The sequence below is a fragment of the Schistocerca gregaria genome, chromosome 2 (assembly GCF_023897955.1).
Source record: "Schistocerca gregaria isolate iqSchGreg1 chromosome 2, iqSchGreg1.2, whole genome shotgun sequence".
In the NCBI taxonomy this organism is placed as follows: Eukaryota; Metazoa; Arthropoda; class Insecta; order Orthoptera; family Acrididae; genus Schistocerca; species Schistocerca gregaria.
Genome location: NC_064921.1, coordinates 990,845,060 through 990,860,355, shown reverse-complemented (window position 1 = coordinate 990,860,355; position 15,296 = coordinate 990,845,060). Strand labels below are relative to the sequence as shown.

At 37.4% G+C, this 15,296-nt stretch overlaps 2 protein-coding genes across 3 annotated transcripts in view; one reads left to right on the top strand and one right to left on the bottom strand.

Moving 5' to 3' along the window:
- Window positions 1–1,873, top strand: part of LOC126335494 (chitin deacetylase 1) — a 44,762-nt gene extending 42,889 nt beyond the window's left edge. For both annotated transcript variants that reach the window (XM_049998828.1, XM_049998829.1), the window contains exon 8: window positions 868–1,873. In XM_049998828.1, coding sequence (XP_049854785.1) covers window positions 868–1,101 — 234 coding nt within the window. In that variant the 3' untranslated portion in view covers window positions 1,102–1,873. The remainder of the gene's footprint in view (window positions 1–867) is intronic.
- Window positions 1,874–9,955: 8,082 nt separating this feature from the next.
- The window catches only part of LOC126335493 (chromatin complexes subunit BAP18), a 44,382-nt gene continuing 39,041 nt past the window's right edge, over window positions 9,956–15,296 (bottom strand). The window contains exon 4 of the mRNA XM_049998826.1: window positions 9,956–10,400. Coding sequence (XP_049854783.1) covers window positions 10,169–10,400 — 232 coding nt within the window. The 3' untranslated portion in view covers window positions 9,956–10,168. The remainder of the gene's footprint in view (window positions 10,401–15,296) is intronic.

The following is a 15,296-nucleotide window of genomic DNA, read 5'->3' as shown; positions in this document are numbered from 1 at the left end:
AGATATACTTCATCTACTTGACTGTCTTGATCTATGGTCTTCAGGATGTTGTGTGAGAAAAGTAGAAGTTGGGTTTCACATGATCAGCATGATGGTAGGCACGGAAGAGATAATTCTGTTTGAGATACCTTTTTATATTTTTGTTCAGAGTATATTCCAAAATTCTACAACAAATGGAGGTAAAGGATATTGGACAACAGTTTTGTGGATCACTTCTGCTACCTTTTTGTAGACAGGAGTGACCTACACTTTTTTCAAGTACTGAGCATAGTTTTTTTGTTTGAGGGATCTACTGTTCATTATATTTAAAGGATGGGCTAAATTGACTGCAAATTCTGTGTAGAACCTGATAAGGATTTCATTAGGCCATGGAATGTGTTCAATTTTAGTGATTTCAGCTGTTTTTTTGGTTCTTCCAGCTCTCCTTATACAATTTACATCTAATACTTACTGTACACTGATAAGCAACTGAATAAAGGAAAATGACAAATGTAGAGAAAATTGTAGTTGTAGAGAGTACAGATCCTGAGTGTATTACTAAGTGAGTTTAATGTTTTAGCAACATAATTCAATGAATTATACCCAGAAAGGTATATATTTTTATCAGGAAGTAACATGAAGTTAGATGTTCATATCCTGTTCTGCAAGAAAAGACCGTTCTGAGTGACTTATTTACAGCACGCACAACATCAGCTGACTGCCTGAAATCAGGATCCTACTTTAACCCAGAGTTTCAAATTCTTTTTAAAATATCTCCGTAAATAAATATCAATATCTGAAGAAAACTGAAAATTCATTGGAAGGTAGTGACAAACATTTGCACATTACACTAATGGAACAGCTAATCACACTTTATCTTCTATACAGGTGATCCAGTGGATGCAAAACCCCACAGAGCTGACTGGGCTGCGAGACTTCCAGGAATGGAAGGAAAAGTGCGATGTGAAGGGTCAACCGTATTGTTCGTTGCCCAACGCTTGCCCACTGACGACACGTGAGCTTCCTGGTGAGACACTGCGGCTCTTCACATGCATGGAGTGCCCCAACAACTATCCCTGGATCCTCGACCCCACAGGTGATGGCTTCTCTGTGAAGAAGTAAACCCCACTACAACAGCTCATCAGAGTAGATACTTGAGCTGATTCCATTCCCAAAATACATCTGGAGAGTGTGCATTGTTCTGAGTGGACACAAGAAGAACCCTCTAGTCTGTGTCAACATGGAAAAGTGCATCCTTCAATGATGTCTCATCCATAAATGTGGAGCTCGGACAGTGAAGAAGATTATGCTCTGCCTTGTGTGCTGTGTTGCAGCTGCGTTAGACTGAGATACTTTGACTTGTATATGTATTTTATGTTGACATTGTCTTCTGAAAGACTGAGCACTCCTATTGTTCTGTGCCACAGTCATTAGAAGTTTGTGGTTGTCGAAGACCTTTGACATTCATTTCAAACTTTATATTTATATAAAAATTGTTTGAGTATTGTGAAATCAAATCATTTAATAAAATTGTTCAGGACTTAAATTACACATTATACAGTAATATATGTTACACATACTCTAAATTAATTTAACTGAAAGAAATTTTTATTTAGATCCCTACAGGTCAATCTCTATAATCTTAGCTATGTGCATTTTCTTTTTATTAAGTACCTGCTCTCATTGATTTATTTACAGTGAGTTAAATGATGTTACAGATCAAATATGTAATCAGTTTAGTTGATTAAATTATGTCACTCCGAAGATAACTATACACTGAACAAACAGAACTGCCTGTTGCCCAAGTATTCATTATGTTTCTGAAACAAGAACATGTTGTTCTATTGCAATTAATTATGGTATTTTAATAAAGTCAAAACTTTTGTCAGTACAATGACTTTTGAATATAGCACCTTCATACTTGTTTCTTTCACTTCTTGATTAACAGGAACAAAATTAATTTTCACAGGTTGTGTATAATTAGAAACAAGTATTACAGGCCTTTTTGGAAGGGAAGGGGAACTCTGAGAACTAGTGTAGATCAGAAGACCTATAATTAAAAAATTATATATATTATTACTACGAATTTCATAATGTGAAGATAATATGTTCAACATCTCAGTGCTATCAAGTCGTTTTAATGATGGCAGATAAAGTGAGATACGATGATCATTGTTGGACTTACTGGTGTATTCTCATCTGGCGTTTATGCAGAGTTACACAGTAGTATTAATGCATAAGGATGTTGCATCTTGGGCTTGATTTCGAAACAGTATTACTGCAGTGTAATTTAATGAAAAGAATCACTAAATGTTTATTGTGCTGTCCTGATATGATGGTATTGTTTGTCAATTTTGGTTCCACTGAATTCTGCTGACACATATTATGCTAAACACTGATTATTCTGCCTCTCAGATGAAAGATCAATGCGCATATTCTTTACTGATCAACATAACATCTTAAAATGGTACTATGATCTGTGTGTTTATTACAAAATTGTTAAGGCTTTCGTGGCCACTTGTTGACAAACTGCCTATTGGCTTCTGTCTCACGTTCTTCAACCAACGTTCCTCTAATGATTTTACTGATGTTTCGCCAGCACGAGTGGCTGGCATTGTCAAAGCTTCACCCTCCATTGCCGGTGGTGAACTGGAATCGAGCTCGCGGCTGCAGACTATATGTACCTGGCGCGCCAACATCCGAGGGCTTCTCTGCGGGCATTTCTGGTGTGGGTTCTCCTCTTGCTACCTGCAGCGGTCGTTCGCTGCAGTACGGCAAGCCAGGATCCATTTACCTTAAGGCTTTCCTCTTTCTTGTTGAAGCTGTTCACGTGTTTTTGTATTTCTACAGCTTCTCTGAACAAGCACATGCGTTAGTGCTTCTCTACAGCCAGATCTTCAGTGTCGGCAAATTTTATTACATGGTCGGTCTCACTCAGTGCGTGCTCTGCCACCGTCACAGGTAGCAAGAGGAGAACCGCACCGGAAATGACCGTTGGCTCGGCAGGTACATATAGTCTGCGGCCACAAGCTCGGCTCCAGTTCACCACCAGAAATGGAGGGTGAAGCTTTGACAATGCCAGCCACTAGTGCTGATGAAACGTCAGTAAAATCATTAGATGAACATCCTCTGAAGTACCCGAGACAGAAGCCAATACGCAGTTTGTCTGTGTTTACTGCCTATACCAAGTCTCATTTAGATACAAACTTCCACAGTAGTCTTTGGTCAGTTTTAACTGTTCCAGTTTCCTCTAATTACTTCAACTACCTGCATGGTACCATAGTTAAACCAGAACTAGCTCCCACTGAAAGAAACACTTTCAGTTGTGTAAGTATTCAAATGTGGATACCAGCACAATTCATTTCAGATTTCTGAGTAACTAGCTGACACACATGAATAATACACAAGGATAAACACAATATAAATAAGAAACCAATTATTCCATGTGCAAATAGAGTGGATTTGTTCACAATTTATAGCAAAGAGCAACTATTAAGTCTAAAAGAAGGCTATGATTTTTACATAACTGATCAATGTTTTGACCGTTTTTGAATTGGGGTTTACTTTATTGTTATTATGGAAATGACTCAGTCATTAATACATTTATTTGATTCACTGACCAAGAATCCATTAACAAATGAGAGTGCCTCACACTTTAACCAACAATGTGGAAGCACATCTTCAGTATTATTAAGAACACCTATAAGATGCATATTAAGCTGAATAACAGCAGAAATAAAATAAGGGGAATGGATTGCAGTGGAATTAATCAGTCAATGCTAAGTAGAAATATCAATGAAAAATCACATTAAGTTCTCTTGAGGACATGGCACAAAGTCACTGCAATGTCATACTGTATCTTTCAGTCTTTTATCATCTCTCACTAATGTGCAAAAACCAGCAGTGAGCAGAAATTTGTACTGTGGCACCAGGCTAATGAATAATGTAGTAAAACTGTATCTTGACTTCATTCTGTTGATGTCCCTTCCATAAATTTCCAGAAATGTTCTGACAAACAATACTCAGTTATAATAACATGTAGGCTCTCATGACTGGTGTCTTCATTAATTAAAATTTTCAGACTAAGAGACCCTGGTCGAACAGTAGAAATTCTTCCTCTTGACATTTCATTGGCAACTGCCGGCATCACCTTCCAAGGTGAGTCAATGACTGACTGCTGGGCAGTGGAGTTCATGTTTATATGGAGCACATAGAGGGCACCACCACTTGTCACGTGCTGTCGACAGTGAAACTATTTCTGGATAATGTCATTACTCTCGATCACAGATAATCGATTGCCACATCATGGGTACAAAGTTGACCGCCATATCTCATCTAATTTTCAGCCTTTAGGTTTCTGTTAAAATTATCATGGTGTTTATAAATCTCTATGGCTTCTCTGTACATATGTGTATAATAATGCAGTATCTTAGCTACCACATGTGGCTAGGACACACCAGCAAATTGGCTGTCATGGAACATGTTTTTGAACATGGTGATCATGAAAGAATATTTAGTGAAACAAGTGGGCTGGCTAAGGCAACACATTATTATGCATGTACGTACAGAGAAGCCGCAGAGACTTATAAACACCACAATAATTTTAACAGAAGACAAGAAGGTTTGAAGTTAAAAAGGACATGATGGTCAACTCTGTACCAATGATGTAACAATCAATTACCTGTGATCATGAGTAATGATGCTCGTCAACTGTCTACAGCACATGATGTGTGGTGTCGCGCTCTACGTGCTCTATATAAACAAGACCTCCATGGCCCAGCAGCCAGTCGTTGACTCACCTCGGAAGGCGTTGCCCGCAGTTGGCAACGAAATGTCGGGAGGAAGAATTCCTACTGTTCAACCATGGCCTCTTAGGCCGAAAGTTTTAATTAATGAATACTCAAGGCAACTGGGTATGATTTTGTGAAAGTCTGACACTAATAATAGTTGTTGTTTCTGCTATTTATGGAGCAAAATAACTGATGAAGACAGAAATAAAGGGGATATAAAATGCACACTGTCAACACCAAGAAAGGCACCTCTGAGAAGCAAAAATTTGGAAATACAAAATATAAATTTAAGTGCGCGAGAGTGAGTATAATCTTAGATGGAAGTGAAACATGGATGATAAAGTGTACAAATATGAAAAGAATAGGTTTTGTAAGACGGTGTTATAGAAGAATGCTGAAGCTTAGATGGAAAGACTGATTAACTAATCAAGTATTACTGGAGAAAAGTGGGAAGAAAGACGCTGAATAGCATGACTTGACTAAAAGAGGCAATCAACTGATAGAAAACAGCTTGAGACATTAAGTAATAGTTCAGCCAATAACAGATTAGTAAAAATTGTAGAGGGAGACCAAGGGTTGACAAGAATCTGAGTAAACTTCCTGGCAGACTAAAACTATGTGCTGGACCAAGACTCAAACCCACGACCTTTGCCTTCCATAGGCAAGTGCTCTACTGAGTGAGCTACCCGACCATAACTCAAACCAATCCTCACAACTGCACTTGCACCAGTACCTCATTTCTTACCTTCCAAACTTCATAGAAGTTCTCCTGCAAAACTTGCAGGACTAGTACTCCTGGAACGAAGGATGCTGGAGAAACGAGACTTAGCCACAACTTGGTGGCTTTTTCTAAAATGAATTTTTACTCTGACAGATTAAAACTCTGTGCCAGACCAGGACTCAAACCCATGACTTCTGCTTTTGCAGGCAAATGCTCTACCAACTTTGGAATATAGGAGATGAGGCACTGATGAAAGTGAAGCTGTGAGGATGGGTCCCAAGTCATGCTTGAGTTGCTCAGTTGGAAGAGCACTTGCTTGAAAAAAGCAAAGGTCCAGCACTTGAGATGCAGTACAACACAGAGTTTTAATCTGTCAGAAAGTTTTATATTGGTGCATACTCCAATGCAGTGTGAAAATTCATTCTAGAAACAATCCTCCAGGTTGTGGCTAAGCCATGTGTCCACAGTATCCTTTATTCCAAGAGTGCCAGTCCAGTAAGTTCTGCAGGAGAACTTCTGTGAAGTTTGGAAGAAAGAGATGAGGTACTAGGAGAAGTGAAGCTGTGAGGATGGGTAGCTCTCTGTCAGCATCTAGGTCAGAGGTGCTCGACCTTTGTACGCTTGAGATCTACTATATGCAGTTTAGTACATTTATAATCTGCCACCACATAACTTAGTACATTTTGAGATATACTGAATTAATACGGTTTGAGCACAAAACAACACTGTAGGCAAAATTAATCATTTTAATTACACAAAATGCATGAAAGTTTACCTTCTCTCCATCAAACGTTGTAGGCCTACTACTCAATTTTCAAGATATTACTTATGTAAAAAAATTAAAACATACACCACCATTTATGTTGAAAAAAGTTTAGTGAGATATTTGGTTATGCGTGTCATTGGTAAGTTTCTAATAATCTGGTGAATAATTGGCCAGAGTCAACCTTACACAGTATGAAAAATTAGGATCAGTAAGTTTATTTCTACACTCAGATTTTACTATGTTTATCATTGAAAATGCTACCCCACATAGATAAGGTGATTCAAAAGACAATAAAAGATACTATGTAACTTTTGCAACGTTAGGGTATGTTTTTACAGTCGCCACCTTCCAAAAGTTATCTACATTGCATTCCTACTTTAATGAAATGTCATTCTGAAATCAACTTATTTCTTCTTCACGTTCAGTCTCACTAAAAGAGAAAAAGATACTCTCTTTACTTGAAATCTCTTCCACTTCCTCTTTTTGGAAACACTGAGCTACAGAAGGGAGAATAGGTTCATTGCCTTGAACTCTGAATATCAGCTTTCAAGCTCTGTCCTCAGTGCTGTCAGGTTGGCTTCTTGGTACAAAGGTGTTTGTTAATCGGACTATTCCAGCTGTATTTGAGGAAGTGTTTTGATAATGCAAATACTTTGACATTTGAACATTACCTTCATCTTGCACTTGTTGTTTCATGGAAGCTTGAAAACAGTAGTTTGTGTTGCCTACTGGAGGCAGAGCTAGTCCCCTGCCCTAACAGCACACTATACCACACCTCATCCTGTAGCCCTGAGTGCTCTTGCTGCTCACATAGTAACCCTGAAACACAACACCATGCAGGAGGAAATACTGTTGCCTGGCACAAGTATTAAAGCTGGTGAAATGCTGATGGAAGAAAAAGAGAGAGTATCATCAGATCTGTCAACAAACTGGTATTTTACAAAAGCAAATCATTTACACAGATTTGACAAGGTTTACGACAGATCAGCCCATAAAACTGTGGCAATCAATCGGTTGATTGCGATCAGCAGGTTGAGCACTCAGGTCAATCAAATTACCTTCTTCCAAATCTTTAGAACCAAGATGGATTCTTAAGTTTCATATGAGTTGCAAAATTTCAGAAAGAGAATCAACTTCAGTCAGGTTCATTAGTTTTTATGCATTCTGATAAAAGAAATTCCCCTAACTTTGTTCAATGTGGTTGATTTCAATTCCCTCCTTGATTCTATAACACTGTCTATGGCATCTCTGATAACATATGTTTTCCAAAAATGTTTTACTGAAGATTCACCATCGGTTTCTTATATGCGTTTATGAAGAGTTCTAAAGATGGCTGTTTCACCCTTACCTATTGGCTGGAGCAGTACAGTTGTATTTTTGGTAAGAGATTCAATCTCCACATCAGCAGATAATTAACTGGGTGTCCTGGAGCATAAGACAAAATAAGCAATGACTTCTTGTATAAATTTTTAACCAGCCCTCAATGAGAATTTTAGTAATCGATCCTTTTTTGTTGGACCTCCAAATTACGGGGAACTGTTCCTTATTCAAGGCTTTAAAACACCTGGGATATTCTGAAACATATCCGAAAAGTAGTTTTAGCTTAAAATCACCTAACCATTAGCACCAAGGAGCAAAGTTAATTGTTCTTTTGACACCTTATATACGGACACAGATGTTTCACATTTGAAATGCAAGTTATTTCAGGTATTCACTTCCAACAGAATACTGTCTCGTCTAGATCAAAAACTTGTTCAGTTTGGTATCCACCTCTTTCAATAGTTCTTTCTGAAATGTTGAGATATTATTCAGCTGTATCATCATCTGCACTAGCTCTTTCACATTTCATTTTTAAGTTGAATTTCATTTTTTCCATTACATTGCTTCTTTGGTGAGTCAATTTTGAAACACTTGAGTGAGCAGCAGATAGTACTGCATTTTGATTTCTTCTTTTCTATCCAATAGGTTTTGAACAGTGGACTTTGCCAGACCCATTGCAATACAAATGTTAAACTTTTTTTCACCAGCTTCTATGTCGCATAAAACTTCAAAGATTTCAGCTTCTCTTTTTTATTAGAATCAATATCCAACTTCAAATGCTATGGTGGCATTTTTCTTAAAAAAAAAGGAATGATTATATGTGATGAATAAACCAATTAACTACATCCATAATGAAAACACAGTCTTTCTAATTTACACATACCAAACATGCTTATGATTCAGCAATTAATTCAACCAAATAAAACAGAAACTAACATGTCAAACTACCGAGTCACTGGAAACAAATAAAGTGATATCATACGAAATAAAGTGTGACAAAGACAAAATATAGTAGAGCATATGAAGAGAGAAGCTGAAACTAAACAGATCATCATTACTGGTCATGTAACAAACTGAATAGGGCATTGCTATAGGCCCTGTAATGAAACACTGTGGGCTGTAAATCGAATAAGAACCATATTTTAAAAGGTCATTATAGTGAAAGGCCATATAAAGAGCAGCTGCACAGCACGGCATAGGTGTATGAGGTTGACTGATTAATATCAAAATTGTTTTAATGCAACTGAAATGTCTATCTGTCCTGCAGCTGAATGGTCAGTTTAGATGGCTGCCATGCTGAGGACCCAGGCTCGATTCCCAGTACCGCATAGGGCTTTGACTTGGTGGGAAGACTGGATGGGGTGCACTAAGCCCCATGATGCTGACTGAAGGGCTATCTGACTGAGAGGCAGCAGTTCCAAGATCTAAACACTGACAATGATTGGGAGAGTGGTGTGTCGAGCACATGGCCCTCCATATCACATCCACATGATGTCATCATGACAGAGGATGACACAGTAGGCAATCTACATTGCACAGTCTTCAGGGCCTGAACATGAAGTTTCATTTTTAACCCAAATATTATACATAACCACAACCACTTACTATGCACTTTGAAGAGCTCCTTTCATGATATAATCCTGTTAGAAATACCATAGCAAGAAATATTTTGGATAATGTTCAAATTAAATATTTGACACAGTACACTTGTGGGATGCTGGCTTCTGTAACCCATAGTGCACAGATGGTTCCTGAAAGTAGGCTGCTCACTGATTCCTGTGGTCCAACACTGAATCAGCAAGTTAATCGCTCCACTGTTACAGTAAATAACAACCTCTTACTACCTCATGGATACATTTTACACAAACTACAAAACAGAAACATTAATTCATATATTTGTCTTTTACAAGCAATGAAATACGATCTTAACATGCCTCATTGACTGGCTCTAAGCTTCACAGTTCCAGAAACACTCTCCTACTTTCCCAGTAGATTTGTCAAATACCTGACTGGGCTGCATCTTCAGGAGATGGCAGAGAATGGCTGACAGTGTAGAGGTTAGATTGTTGAAGATTGGCTGTGAAAGACTGAGCCAATTTGACTTACTATCCAGTTTTAGAAAAAGAATATTAATAATTTAATGTCAACATGAAGATGGTGAGCTGTCTCACATAGTGTATGAATGAAGGACCCACAATTGTGTGTTTCAGTATCCAACCAAACATTTGCCTGTAGTGGTTCAGAAAATTATGAAGAATCTAAAGATGTAGCCTGGATGGAAATTTTAACTTAACTCCTCCGAAATATGACTTTCCCTATTAGTCATCATTCTCTCAAGTTCCTGCCTTAATCATTATAAGAAGAATCATTCACAGAAAGTATTTTTTTCCACTTGTAGACACAAGAACAAATAACTTTATTTTTATAAGTTTCATCATAGATTCCAGTAACAAGTTTTTGTTTAGAGGCTGCACAAATGCTTCCTCAAGGTACATTAAGTTACAAAACATATCTACAGGATGAAAATGAATTGTTTTGCATATCACAAATGTTCATTGCAGTGAAACATGTTTACATAATACAAGTAGAGTTTTATGAGGTTACTTCTTCTGTAGCCCCATCAAACTCCAATTTCACATCTTCTGGTAACCCTTCAACATCTACTTCTGATTCGTGGGCATTCAGCATGTTCAGCGTCACTTCAGCAGATTTTCCCATCATTCCAGACTGAGAAACCTGCTGAGTTTGCACATTGGTAATTGTCCTGACTGGGAGACCTGCATCTTCAAATGCTTTCTTCTTAAGAGTGGTCTTGATTTGAGATCTGAAAATTGGGGAAATAGATAGATGAAAATTATCTTAGTTTGAACATTTTTACTTGATGAAAATAGTAACCAAAAAACAAAAATGAAGAAACTGCCACAATTACATGATGAATTAACAAGTTTCCTGTGTACAGCACACATACTCAGTTTACATACAATGGTACAAAAAATTTGTGAAATTTGCATGTCACAACACTTATAATATGTAGGAGGGAAAGAGTTTCTTTTTCTTACATAAGCTGTTTCACTAGATCATCACATGTGGAACAGAGTCAAAGTTTTACCTTGGCACCATAATCATAGTAGATTAACCTAGTCACCTACGATTTTCTGAAATAATATTCGCCACATTCTTATTTTTACCATACATTTTTTCGCATATACATGACCAATTACATATCATGGACATCTTGGCACTTATTGTCTCACAAAATATTCACAAATACCACAGTTCTTTTGTGTGCAGTACACCATGAAGTGTTTGTCCAAATGAAGGGCCACTTTACATTGCTTAGTTCAAAACACAATTCTACATGTTGTCCACAATCATAACAGATGTTGAAGTTTCTAGATTGAGTGGTTTTCTTCTAAGTTAACATTACTTTCAATGGGTAAGATCCCTAACTTCTGCCTTGAATGTTAATGCAACTTTTTCCTTGGACTGGTTGTCCCTTAAAAAGGCAGTCAGGGAGAATCACAATCTTCAAAATCTGCTCTGCTACAGTGAGCTGGAATATAGTGAACTTCATCCCGTAGTGTGCAGGGTTCAGTATATGGTAGACTATGCTTGCGCCCTTGCCATGTCCAGAAGATAAAAATTTATCTTCTTATACCCCTCAACATACATTTCCACAAGAGGACAGACAACAATCTGTGTATGTCACCTACACCCATTCTTCACTGTAACTGATAAAACAACTAGGTCTAATCTCTGTTCTTCCAGTGTTAGGCTGCGCCACATTCTCCGGTGAACTATGAAGCATTGATAAATGGTGCACTTTTTTATAACCTGATTTTATAGAAACTTGTGTAGCAATTCAATGAACAATTGGGAGAGCAGTATCATTTACCCCTGTAAATAGTTCTTGACTGGTGGAACAGTGCTGCACACATTTGGAATTCAACTGGCAGGAAATTACCACTTTCTTTTTTCCTTTCTAGTGTGTATCTTCAGATTGTGACAGTATTTGCTTTCTGAAGAACAACTTTATATATTTATATGTCAAATTTAGGTCTCTTTCATGGATTGTACTGGACATATGAAAGTCTGTCCTTAAATTTAACTACATTTTCATCAATGTTGAGGAACAAACATTCTTTGAAATTTGATGATCATGCCTAATTACAGAATTATTTTCGTACCTTCCTCAGTTTATCATTTAGTATTTCTGATGAAAAATTAGCAATGCGAAAATACCTGGGGACTGCTGTGAATTGTCTCATGAGAAGACCATATGACAATTGGACTTTCATATTTTCTTTTTTACATTTATAGTGGATCAAGTTCAGAACTCAAATATCAATATCCAAAAGCAGATCAATGCAATTCTCAAAAATTCTCAAGAAAATTATCTTTGAAGTTTTCAAGGAGGCTTTAATACTCTAAATCAAAGTCACTTTTTTGATGTCTCGTATGCTCTGTGGTAGAATGCTCACCTGCCTTGTGTGGGGCCTGTGTTTGGTTCCTAGGTGCCATAAATTTTCAAACAAAGGTGATTACTCTATGAGCATTTCCACAAAGTTTAAAATGGATGTAGATAAAAAAATTATTTTATTTTTAATTTGAAACATCTTTATTAACAATATGTTATAAAAGACAAGTAATTAAGAACTTATATTTGTGATGAAAACTGGATTTTTGTGCGCATATATAATAAAAAATAAAAATAAATGAATTTTTCAAAAAAATGACAATTAGATATATGTTAACTAGAATATATTTGAAAGCATTGTATATTGGTGTGATTATAATTCTGACAAAAACCAGTTAAGTACTATGTAATATAGTAGAAACTACACTCTTTTGGATTGCATAGTGAGGTACGTCTTTGCATGTATAATAGCATCATAGATGGCAGGATAAGTTCTGTTACGAAATGGGTTGTATGATACATGTTATGGCAAAGTGAAGTATGCCTGACTTGCATCACAATGCCATAAAACAAAATAAGATTTCTGTGCTACCACTGGGAAGTTTTTCATTCTTTATGATAATAATGTACTATTACTACACTTAATTGTGCTCTGGTACTGTTAACTGAAAGTTACCTGATGGAATTTATAATAATTATGGTGATAATAGTAACATTATTTGCACTTAATGTTCCAGTATTAACACTATCCCTTATCAGACTGAATATCCCAAGATATGCAGACATAAAAGCCGACCTCCACAGAGACTAAGTTGGAGTCATTCACTTAAGTTGGCCAATATGACCGGCTGCCACTCAGAATTCCAAGTCCAACAATATGCACAATCTGGAAATACTGCAGAAATGCAATGTAGAAATTCAGTCGCTGGATCGAGACCCTTGATGTCTTATTTAATTTGAATTTCAGGTGTCTGTTTAAGTCCTGTCTGATGGAATCTCAACCATAATTTGCTTCACTAATACACAAATAATAAAAAAAGCCTCCTGAAATAATTCCACTAAACAGCTTGTGGCTGTGACAAGATCAGAACAGATCGTGCTCAAGAGTTTCCTTGGCCTACAATAGCTACCAGGCACCGGCTACCAGCTGTAGTGTTTCGACAATTTCCGCATAAATTCTAGAACCATTCTGCCTTCCACCATCTCAAACACAGAATATTTTAGATGTGAGTGGGAGAAAGAAACCCTATCTACTGCACATCACCGGTCTGTGTGTACAGGTCCGAAGTTTATCGTGAGAAGTCGGTAGACATGGCGGTCAAACAGCTCTGGCAAGTACTTGTCGGTGGCACCATGGAAGTTGTAATGAAAGCACACAGCAGAACCAAGTAACGTCTGTGTTATTCTGTGCTGTTTTATAACTGTGACTATTGTTAGTGACAAAAGAACATATTAGCTGAGAAGACTTTTAAGTAACTTTTAACTTGAACTTGCTAGAGCCAGGACATGTGTATGATTCCTGTATAATAGAGTCGTGGTTATCAAGCCAACTCTGTTGCAAATGAAACTTAATTGTTTCTAATGTGAGACAACAAAGGTGACTTACAAGAGGTCAATTGTTTATGTGAGAAGTGTGAATTTTGTTCTTTGTGGAAGTTCAAATATACTGATAGTTGTTGAAAAGTATTCTTCGAGTACCTCATTATTTCACAAAGAGAGAGAGAGAGAGAGAGAGAGAGAGAGAGAGAGAGAGAGAGAGTCTTAAAGTTTCCTGTGACTAGCATCATTCTTCGGAGAAGTAGTTTGTAGAGATTCCAGAAGCCGGCTATCCAGAAGATCAGCTGCGCATTCCCAAGTCAGTCAACTCATATAAGAGAAGTGGGGAGTTTGCACATACACTACACACACTCTTAGTCATCAAAAACGTTAGACAGCCATACGCCACCCACTGCCTTATGCCAGATGTCATCAGACCAGCTGATGGCTGCGCTGAGTGTACTATCAACATCTGAAACTCACTATAGGCTATGGGTTTAATAGAAGAGTGAAGGAAACACAAACAGCTTCAAACCTTTGTATTTTGTGTGAAATGAATGCTTTTGGGAAAACACGTCAGAAGAGGATTTTCTTCTTTCAAGACAGATTGTTCTGGTGTGACTGGCTTTTCACTGCAGGAAGTCTCGATAACAGACATTTGTGGTGAACTGTGACCATTGAAACGTTGTGCAACATTTGTATTCAATAGGCAAGGTTCAGAAGTCTGGAGGAGTACTGGATGATCTAACTCAAAGCAACAGAAGTCAAAGGAATGACCACTGCTGCATTTTTTCTTGAAGGACATCAGTTCGCTCGCTGAAAATTCCTATGCCGTATTGTTACTGGTGGTGTGTTATGATGCTTCTATGTTAACCACTTAAGAAATTAACTGCTGAGACCTAATAAAAAACATGTACTCAAGCAAAATCAGTCTGAACATAATATTTTGCATCCAGTAGCTCAAAAAGGGTGCTGTGTACTGCGGACCTCTCCCCTGGGGCATGCCTATCACACAGCTCGTATTTGTTGCCAACAACTAACACACCTTTCTGGTGAAGCATAATAAAAACAACAAATGAAACTTTATCACATGTTGCTACTATAAGATAATGCACTCTGCTGATTTCACAAACAAAGCTATCCAGGAGTTTGTTTCAAAAGTAATCCCTAATGCATTTATTATTCTGATCTTACGTCCTTGACTGTTTATCATTCTTGCTCCTTATCAAAAAGCCTTTCTGGAGAAAAAAAAAGCACTTCAAACCTGGTTTGATGTCATCTTTCATCCAGATCTTGTAGAATTCTACAGGCAGTTCGTAGATCTGAGCACTGTCAGACTCTTTTTAGATAACATGAGAGAATAGTATGTTGATGATTAATTTCTGTCTGAGATAAAATAACAGTAAGTGCTATTAGATAACACACTGTGCTAAAAGAAATGAAATGTTACTTACCATGAAAACCATACACTGAAAGTCTATTGTTATGAAACATAAGGTATCCGTAACACCAATGAGCTTACATCGGCACGAATGAGCAAGCTATTACTCACAATGGACTTCAAAATGGTCCGTGTTTACTCACTGTCTTGTGTCACTCTCAAGCAGTACAGAAACGTGGCAGTTCATAAATAAAATAAATAAGATTTCCTTGTTGACTTTAGATCTGGTTGCCTGTAGCTCTGAAAAGCAAAACATGTTACAAACATGACCTTTGCTTTGCTTCATGTTACTTCGGTGCTAGGGAAAAGCTATAGTTTCGCTGTCT